We start from the raw sequence: 9956 nt of genomic DNA, 5'->3' as shown, positions 1-9956 counted from the left end.
TGATGATGCATGTCACTCCCCATTGAGACATATGCAGTAATAACGAAAACATTCTAATCCTTCCCCGCTCTACTTAAAAATGCTAACAATGGGCCAGATTCACGTAGAATCGCGGCGGCGTAACTTATCCTAGATAAGTTACACCGCCGCAATTTTTCATCGCAAGTACCTGATTCACCAAGCACTTGCGATGAAAACTACGCCCGCGGCCTCCGGCGCAAGGCGGGCCAATTCAAATGGGCGTGTGCCATTTAAAGTAGGCGCGCTCCCGCGCCGGACCTACTGCGCATGATCCGTTTCCTAACTCCCTCCGTGCTTTGCGCGCCGTGACGTAATTTTTTTGAATGGCGACGCGCGTAGCGTACTTCCGTATTCCCGGACGGCTTACGCAAACGACGTTAAATTTAGAATTTCAACGCGGGAACGACAGCCATACTTTAGACAGCAATACACTTGCTGACTAAAGTTAGGGCACCAAAAAAAAGACTAACTTTGCGACGGGAAACTTGACTACGGACGACGTAGTGAACGCGAAAAACCGTTGTGGATCGGCCGTAACTCCTAATTTGCATACCCGACGCTGGTTTACGACGCAAACTCCCCCCAGCGGCGGCCGCGGTACTGCATCCTAAGATCCGACAGTGTAAAACTATTACACCTGTCGGATCTTAGGGATATCTATGCGTAACTGATTCTATGAATCAGTCGCATAGATAGAAACAGGGATACGACGGCGTATCAGGAGAAACGCCGTCGTATCCCTTTTGTGAATCTGGCCCAATCTCTTTTGAGCACAAGGGGTTACTGAATACACCAGGTATCATTGTAGGTGTAGTGAGTGTTGTAAATAATGGGCTACTGTGGAATATATTTGCTGAGACGCAAAGTCCATTTTTTTCAGTTTTAGAACTTCAGGGCTAGAAGTTATGAGGTTAGTAACTAAGGATAATCAAACTAATAATAATAATAAGGATCATAAATATCGACAGTTACACCTGCTATTGTAGAGTCAGTAGTTGTAGGTGAAACTGTTGATGTTGTGGTAGGAGCTGCTGTAGTAGTTTGTGTTGTTGAGGGTATTGTTGTGGTGGTGACAGGTGTTGTTGTAGCTGTGGTGAGGAGTGTTGTGGTAGTTGATGGTACTGTAGTCAACTGTGTTGTTGTGGGAATTGTTGTGGTTATGACAGGTGTTGTTGTAGGGGCAGTTGTACTAGTTGGTGTTACTGTAGTAGTCTGTGTTGTTGGGGGGATTGTTGTGGTGGTAACAGGTGTTGTTGTAGGGGCAGTTGTACTAGTCGGTGTTACTGTAGTAGTCTGTGTTGTTGGGGGAATTGTGGTGGCAACAGGTGTTGTTGTAGCTGTGGTGGTAACTGTTGTGGTAGTTGGTGTCACTGTAGTCACCTCTGTTGTTGTGGTTATGATGGGTGTTGTTGTAGGGGCAGATGTACTAGTCGGTGTTACTGTAGTAGTCTGTGTTGTTGGGGGGATTGTTGTGGTGGTAACAGGTGTTGTTGTAGCTGTGGTGGGAACTGTTGTGGTAGTCGATGGTAATGTAGTCACCTCTGTTGTTGTGGTTATGATGGGTGTTGTTGTAGGGGCAGATGTACTAGTTGGTGTTACTGTAGTAGTCTGTGTTGTTGGGGGGATTGTTGTGGTGGTAACAGGTGTTGTTGTAGCTGTGGTGGGAACTGTTGTGGTAGTCGATGGTAATGTAGTCACCTCTGTTGTTGTGGTTATGATGGGTGTTGTTGTAGGGGCAGATGTACTAGTTGGTGTTACTGTAGTAGTCTGTGTTGTTGGGGGGATTGTTGTGGTGGTAACAGGTGTTGTTGTAGCTGTGGTGGTGACTGTTGTGGTAGTTGGTGTCACTGTAGTCACCTGTGTTGTTGAGGGAATTGTTGTGGTTATGACAGGTGTTGTTGTAGGGGCAGTTGTACTAGTCGGTGTTACTGTAGTAGTCTGTGTTGTTGGGGGGATTGTTGTGGTGGTAACAGGTGTTGTTGTAGCTGTGGTGAGGAGTGTTGTGGTAGTTGATGGTACTGTGGTCACCTGTGTTGTTGTGGGAATTGTTGTGGTTATGACAGGTGTTGTTGTAGGGGCAGATGTACTAGTTGGTGTTACTGTAGTAGTCTGTGTTGTTGGGGGGATTGTTGTGGTGGTAACAGGTATTGTTGTAGGGGCAGCTGTACTAGTCGGTGTTACTGTAGTAGTCTGTGTTGTTGGGGGAATTGTGGTGGCAACAGGTGTTGTTGTAGCTGTGGTGGTAACTGTTGTGGTAGTTGGTGTCACTGTAGTCACCTCTGTTGTTGTGGTTATGATGGGTGTTGTTGTAGGGGCAGATGTACTAGTCGGTGTTACTGTAGTAGTCTGTGTTGTTGGGGGGATTGTTGTGGTGGTAACAGGTGTTGTTGTAGCTGTGGTGGGAACTGTTGTGGTAGTCGATGGTAATGTAGTCACCTCTGTTGTTGTGGTTATGATGGGTGTTGTTGTAGGGGCAGATGTACTAGTTGGTGTTACTGTAGTAGTCTGTGTTGTTGGGGGGATTGTTGTGGTGGTAACAGGTGTTGTTGTAGCTGTGGTGGGAACTGTTGTGGTAGTCGATGGTAATGTAGTCACCTCTGTTGTTGTGGTTATGATGGGTGTTGTTGTAGGGGCAGATGTACTAGTTGGTGTTACTGTAGTAGTCTGTGTTGTTGGGGGGATTGTTGTGGTGGTAACAGGTGTTGTTGTAGCTGTGGTGGTGACTGTTGTGGTAGTTGGTGTCACTGTAGTCACCTGTGTTGTTGAGGGAATTGTTGTGGTTATGACAGGTGTTGTTGTAGGGGCAGTTGTACTAGTCGGTGTTACTGTAGTAGTCTGTGTTGTTGGGGGGATTGTTGTGGTGGTAACAGGTGTTGTTGTAGCTGTGGTGAGGAGTGTTGTGGTAGTTGATGGTACTGTGGTCACCTGTGTTGTTGTGGGAATTGTTGTGGTTATGACAGGTGTTGTTGTAGGGGCAGTTGTACTAGTCGGTGTTACTGTAGTAGTCTGTGTTGTTGGGGGAATTGTGGTGGCAACAGGTGTTGTTGTAGCTGTGGTGGTAACTGTGGTGGTAGTTGGTGTCACTGTAGTCACCTCTGTTGTTGTGGTTATGATGGGTGTTGTTGTAGGGGCAGATGTACTAGTCGGTGTTACTGTAGTAGTCTGTGTTGTTGGGGGGATTGTTGTGGTGGTAACAGGTGTTGTTGTAGCTGTGGTGGGAACTGTTGTGGTAGTCGATGGTAATGTAGTCACCTCTGTTGTTGTGGTTATGATGGGTGTTGTTGTAGGGGCAGATGTACTAGTTGGTGTTACTGTAGTAGTCTGTGTTGTTGGGGGGATTGTTGTGGTGGTAACAGGTGTTGTTGTAGCTGTGGTGGGAACTGTTGTGGTAGTCGATGGTAATGTAGTCACCTCTGTTGTTGTGGTTATGATGGGTGTTGTTGTAGGGGCAGATGTACTAGTTGGTGTTACTGTAGTAGTCTGTGTTGTTGGGGGGATTGTTGTGGTGGTAACAGGTGTTGTTGTAGCTGTGGTGGTGACTGTTGTGGTAGTTGGTGTCACTGTAGTCACCTGTGTTGTTGAGGGAATTGTTGTGGTTATGACAGGTGTTGTTGTAGGGGCAGTTGTACTAGTCGGTGTTACTGTAGTAGTCTGTGTTGTTGGGGGGATTGTTGTGGTGGTAACAGGTGTTGTTGTAGCTGTGGTGAGGAGTGTTGTGGTAGTTGATGGTACTGTGGTCACCTGTGTTGTTGTGGGAATTGTTGTGGTTATGACAGGTGTTGTTGTAGGGGCAGTTGTACTAGTTGGTGTTACTGTAGTAGTCTGTGTTGTTGGGGGGATTGTTGTGGTGGTAACAGGTGTTGTTGTAGCTGTGGTGAGGAGTGTTGTGGTAGTTGATGGTACTGTGGTCACCTGTGTTGTTGTGGGAATTGTTGTGGTTATGACAGGTGTTGTTGTAGGGGCAGTTGTACTAGTTGGTGTTACTGTAGTAGTCTGTGTTGTTGGCGGGATTGTTGTGGTGGTAACAGGTGTTGTTGTAGCTGTGGTGGGAACTGTTGTGGTAGTCAATGGTAATGTAGTCACCTCTGTTGTTGTGGTTATGACGGATGTTGTTGTAGGGGCAGATGTACTAGTTGGTGTTACTGTAGTAGTCTGTGTTGTTGGGGGGATTGTTGTGGTGGTAACAGGTGTTGTTGTAGCTGTGGTGGTGACTGTTGTGGTAGTTGGTGTCACTGTAGTCACCTGTGTTGTTGAGGGAATTGTTGTGGTTATGACAGGTGTTGTTGTAGGGGCAGTTGTACTAGTCGGTGTTACTGTAGTAGTCTGTGTTGTTGGGGGGATTGTTGTGGTGGTAACAGGTGTTGTAGCTGTGGTGAGGAGTGTTGTTGTAGTTGATGGTACTGTGGTCACCTGTGTTGTTGTGGGAATTGTTGTGGTAATGACAGGTGTTGTTGTAGGGGCAGTTGTACTAGTTGGTGTTACTGTAGTAGTCTGTGTTGTTGGGGGGATTGTTGTGGTGGTAACAGGTGTTGTTGTAGCTGTGGTGGGAACTGTTGTGGTAGTCGATGGTAATGTAGTCACCTCTGTTGTTGTGGTTATGACGGGTGTTGTTGTAGGGGCAGATGTACTAGTTGGTGTTACTGTAGTAGTCTGTGTTGTTGGGGGGATTGTTGTGGTGGTAACAGGTGTTGTTGTAGCTGTGGTGGTGACTGTTGTGGTAGTTGGTGTCTCTGTAGTCACCTGTGTTGTTGAGGGAATTGTTGTGGTTATGACAGGTGTTGTTGTAGGGGCAGTTGTACTAGTCGGTGTTACTGTAGTAGTCTGTGTTGTTGGGGGGATTGTTGTGGTGGTAACAGGTGTTGTTGTAGCTGTGGTGAGGAGTGTTGTGGTAGTTGATGGTACTGTGGTCACCTGTGTTGTTGTGGGAATTGTTGTGGTTATGACAGGTGTTGTTGTAGGGGCAGTTGTACTAGTTGGTGTTACTGTAGTAGTCTGTGTTGTTGGGGGGATTGTTGTGGTGGTAACAGGTGTTGTTGTAGCTGTGGTTGGAACTGTTGTGGTAGTTGATGGTACTGTAGTCACCTCTGTTGTTGTGGGATTTGATGTGGTTATGACAGCTGTTGTTGTAGGGGCAGTTGTACTAGTCGGTGTTACTGAAGTAGTCTGTGTTGTTGGGAGGATTAGTGTGGTGGTAACGGGTGTAGTTGTAGCTGTGGTGGGAACTGTTGTGGTAGTCGATGGTGCTGTAGTCACCTCTGTTGTTGTGGTTATAACGGATGTTGTTGTAGGGGCAGATGTACTAGTCGGTGTTACTGTAGTAGTTTGTGTTGTTGGGGGGATTGTTGTGGTGGTAACAGGTGTTGTAGCTGTGGTGGGGACTGTTGTGGTAGTTGGTGTCACTGTAGTTACCTGTGTTGTTGGGGGAATTGTTGTGATTATGACGGGTGTTGTTGTAGGGGCAGTTGTACTAGTCGGTGTTACTGTAGTAGTCTGTGTTGTTGGGGGGATTGTTGTGGTGGTAACAGGTGTTGTTGTAGCTGTGGTGGTGACTGTTGTGGTAGTTGGTGTCACTGTAGTCACCTGTGTTGTTGAGGGAATTGTTGTGGTTATGACAGGTGTTGTTGTAGGGGCAGTTGTACTAGTCGGTGTTACTGTAGTAGTCTGTGTTGTTGGGGGGATTGTTGTGGTGGTAACAGGTGTTGTAGCTGTGGTGAGGAGTGTTGTTGTAGTTGATGGTACTGTGGTCACCTGTGTTGTTGTGGGAATTGTTGTGGTTATGACAGTTGTTGTTGTAGGGGCAGTTGTACTAGTTGGTGTTACTGTAGTAGTCTGTGTTGTTGGGGGGATTGTTGTGGTGGTAACAGGTGTTGTTGTAGCTGTGGTGGGAACTGTTGTGGTAGTCGATGGTAATGTAGTCACCTCTGTTGTTGTGGTTATGACGGGTGTTGTTGTAGGGGCAGATGTACTAGTTGGTGTTACTGTAGTAGTCTGTGTTGTTGGGGGGATTGTTGTGGTGGTAACAGGTGTTGTTGTAGCTGTGGTGCTGACTGTTGTGGTAGTTGGTGTCTCTGTAGTCACCTGTGTTGTTGAGGGAATTGTTGTGGTTATGACAGGTGTTGTTGTAGGGGCAGTTGTACTAGTCGGTGTTACTGTAGTAGTATGTGTTGTTGGGGGGATTGTTGTGGTGGTAACAGGTGTTGTTGTAGCTGTGGTGAGGAGTGTTGTGGTAGTTGATGGTACTGTGGTCACCTGTGTTGTTGTGGGAATTGTTGTGGTTATGACAGGTGTTGTTGTTGTAGGGGCAGTTGTACTAGTTGGTGTTACTGTAGTAGTCTGTGTTGTTGGGGGGATTGTTGTGGTGGTAACAGGTGTTGTTGTAGCTGTGGTTGGAACTGTTGTGGTAGTTGATGGTACTGTAGTCAGCTCTGTTGTTGTGGGATTTGATGTGGTTATGACAGCTGTTGTTGTAGGGGCAGTTGTACTAGTCGGTGTTACTGAAGTAGTCTGTGTTGTTGGGAGGATTGGTGTGGTGGTAACGGGTGTAGTTGTAGCTGTGGTGGGAACTGTTGTGGTAGTCGATGGTGCTGTAGTCACCTCTGTTGTTGTGGTTATGACGGATGTTGTTGTAGGGGCAGTTGTACTAGTCGGTGTTACTGTAGTAGTTTGTGTTGTTGGGGGGATTGTTGTGGTGGTAACAGGTGTTGTTGTAGCTGTGGTGGGGACTGTTGTGGTAGTTGGTGTCACTGTAGTTACCTGTGTTGTTGAGGGAATTGTAGTTATGACGGGTGTTGTTGTAGGGGCAGTTGTACTAGTCAGTGTTACTGTAGTAGTCTGGGTTGTTGGAGGGCTTGCTGTGGTGGTAATAGGTGTTGTTGTAGCTGTGGTGGGGACTGGTGTGGTAGTTGGTGTCACTGTAGTCACCTGTGTTGTTGAGAGAACTGTTGTGGTTATGACGGGTGTTGTTGTAGGGGCAGTTGTACTAGTCGGTGTTACTGTAGTAGTCTGGGTTGTTGTGGGGATTGTTGTGGTGGTAACAGGTGTTGTTGTAGCTGTGGTAGTTGGTGTCACTGTAGTCACCTGTGTTGTTGAGGGAATTGTAGTTATGACGGGTGTTGTTGTAGGGGCAGTTGTACTAGTCGGTGTTACTGTAGTAGTCTGTGTCGTTGGGGGGGTTGTTGTGGTGGTAACAGGTGTTGTTGTAGCTGTGGTGGGGACTGTTGTGGTAGTTGGTGTCACTGTAGTCACCTGTGTTGTTGAGGGAATTGTTGTGGTTATGATGGGTGTTGTTTTAGGGGCAGTTGTACTTGTTGGTGTTACTGTAGTATTCTGTGTTGTTGGGGGGATTGTTGTGGTGGTAACAGGTGTTGTTGTAGTTGTGGTGGTAAATGTGGTAGTTGGTGGTAATGTAGTCACCTCTGTTGTTGTGGGAATTGTTGTGGTTATGACAGGTGTTGTTGTAGGGGCAGTTGTACTAGTCGGTGTTACTGTAGTAGTCTGTGTTGTTGGGGGAATTGTTGTGGTGGTAACAGGTGGTGTTGTAGCTGTGGTGGTGACTGTTGTGGTCGTCGGTGTAACTGTAGTCACCTGTGTTGTTGAGGGAATTGTTGTGGTTATGACGGGTGTTGTTGTAGGGGCAGTTGTACTAGTCGATGTTACTGTAGTAGTCTGTGTTGTTGAGGGGATTGTTGTTGTGGTAACAGGTGTTGATGTAGCTGTGGTGGGGACTGTTGTGGTAGTTGGTGTTGTAATCACAGGTATTACTGGACCCCCATTTGTAGTTTTAGAAGAAATGGTTGCTGCTGTGGTTGTTTTCATTGTTGGGCCGGCTGATGTTGTCTTTGGAGTTCCAGGTTGCACAATGCAAATATTTCCATAGTAAAACAAATAGGTAACATTATATCTGATAGCAGGAAGTTGTCCTAAAACGCTCGTGTTTTGATGGAAGAGCTCAGCAATGATGTTTGCTGGTATGGTGAGAAAATAATAATCCATAAACAACATTTCTACCTAAAAGAAAAAAAAAGATGTTATTTATGCAATTCTGATGATGTCTTCAGAAAGTCTCTGCATGGCAATCATATGCACTGGGCCTATTATATGCACTGGGACCCGTGAGTTCACTGAGCTCTGCACAAGTGCAAGAAAATGGTTCAGAAGTCCCCAATCTTTTTGGAATGTACAAGTGCAGCTCAGTTTATATTCCACCACAGTGCCTGTTTGCCGGAATGACTGCAGTCTTAGGCTCCATTCACACCTAGGCGTTTTTACGCCCGACGCTAATGCAGCCTGCAATACGCTGGAGGGGTGATTTAACATTGTCGGCTATGGAGATGGTTCACATCTCCATGTCGAACGCCGAAACGCCGAACGCCTGAAGCTCAAAACAAGTCCCGAACCCTTTTTTCCAGGCGGCTTCGGCGTTCGGCATAGCGGACAATGTGAAATCACCCCTCCGGCGTATTTTAGGCTAAAAAACGCTACGTTTTGTTGCGGCAAATCACGGGACAAAACGCGGCAATTTGTCGCGGCAAATCGCGGTTCAATACGCCGCGTTCAGGTGTGAATGCAGCCTTATGCCAGCATGCGCAGGATTGATGTCATTGTGCGCCAGCCGAAAAAAGTCAGCCAAGGACCAGCACCCAGCAGATGATGCCGCGATGGCAAAGAAGGAAAGGTCGGTTTAGCAACACTTTAAACAACAACAAAGAGAACTTCCCAGCTCAACTTACTAGCCAGAATGAAACAAAACAAATTGTCCTGTCTAACAGTTCACATTAAAAACAGGGGGCCAGATTCAGAAAGATCAGCGGATCTTTCTGCTGGCGTAACGTATCTCATTTACGTTACGCCAGCGCAAGTTTTTCAGGCAAGTGCTTTATTCACAAAGCACTTGCCTGTAAAGTTGAGCCGGCGTAGCGTAAATCCCCCGGCGGAATTCAAATTCCGCGGGTAGGGGGCGTGTAACATTTAAACCAAGCACGTCCCCGCGCCGAAAGAACTGCGCATGCGCAGGCCGTGACTTAATCCCAGTGCCCATGCTCCAAAGGCATCGGCAAATCGTCATGCTTTCGACGTGAACGTAAATTACGTCCATCCGTATTTGCGAACGACTTGCGCAAACGATGTAAAATTTCAAAACTCGGCGTGGGAACGACGGCCATACTTAACATTAGCTACGCCTCATATAGCAGGGGTAACTATACGCCGGAAAAAGCCGAATGCCGAATGCAAACGACACAGCCACCCCCCAGGCCAATCTGATGCCCCCAAAAAAGGCCGCCACATCACTCACTGACAGTACTTGTCCTGGCCGGGAATGCCTGGAAGAGCACAATCCCCGCCCCCTGCTTGTGATTGGAGAAATCATAAATCCCACCTCTTGTGTCTAATCACTGTGCTGTTATTCGTTACAGCACAAGCTGATTTTTGGGAGGGGGGTGTCCCTGAATGGTAGTTTAACCACTTCCATACCGGGCACTTACGTACCTTCCCGCCCAAGCCAATTTTCAGCTTTCAGCACTGTCGCACTTTGAATGGCAATTGCGCGGTCATGCTACATTGTACCCAAACAAAATTGGCGTCCTTTTTTACCCACAAATAGAGCTTTCTTTTGGTGGTATTTGATCACCTCTGAGATTTTTTTTTTTGCGCAACAACTAAAAAAAGACCGAAAATTTTGAAAAAAATTAAGTTTTTATTTTTTTCTGTAATTTTTTTGTAAATAAGTAAGTTTTCTCTTTCAATTACGGGCACTGATATGGTGGCACTGATGGGCACAGATGAGATGGCACTGATGGACATCGACGAGGTAGTACTGACGGGCACAGATGAGGTGGCACTGATTGGCGGCGCTGGTATGCGGCACTGATGGGCACACATAGGCGGCACTCATGGGCCCACATAGGCGGCACTGATGGGCACTAATGGGCGGCACT

The 9956-nt window shown here is 46.9% G+C and overlaps 1 protein-coding gene across 3 annotated transcripts in view; it reads right to left on the bottom strand.

The window, feature by feature from the left end:
• Positions 1 to 709: 709 nt before the first annotated feature.
• The window catches only part of LOC120926926 (mucin-2-like), a 69604-nt gene continuing 60357 nt past the window's right edge, over positions 710 to 9956 (bottom strand). The window contains exons 10-12 of one of the 3 annotated variants that reach the window (XM_040337244.1): positions 5984 to 8028; positions 4130 to 4987; positions 710 to 3970 (exon numbers count right to left, since the gene is read on the bottom strand). In XM_040337244.1, the coding sequence (XP_040193178.1) occupies positions 955 to 3970; positions 4130 to 4987; positions 5984 to 8028 (5919 nt within the window). In that variant the 3' untranslated portion in view covers positions 710 to 954. Of the gene's footprint in view, positions 3989 to 4129; positions 8029 to 9956 lie in introns of all 3 variants that reach the window. The other 2 variants (XM_040337228.1, XM_040337235.1) reach the window with 2 other exon arrangements.

This window comes from Rana temporaria, chromosome 1, assembly GCF_905171775.1.
Source record: "Rana temporaria chromosome 1, aRanTem1.1, whole genome shotgun sequence".
Lineage (NCBI taxonomy): Eukaryota > Metazoa > Chordata > Amphibia > Anura > Ranidae > Rana > Rana temporaria.
The sequence above is the reverse complement of the archived record's forward strand: the minus strand, read 5'-3'. Positions and strand labels throughout refer to the sequence as shown.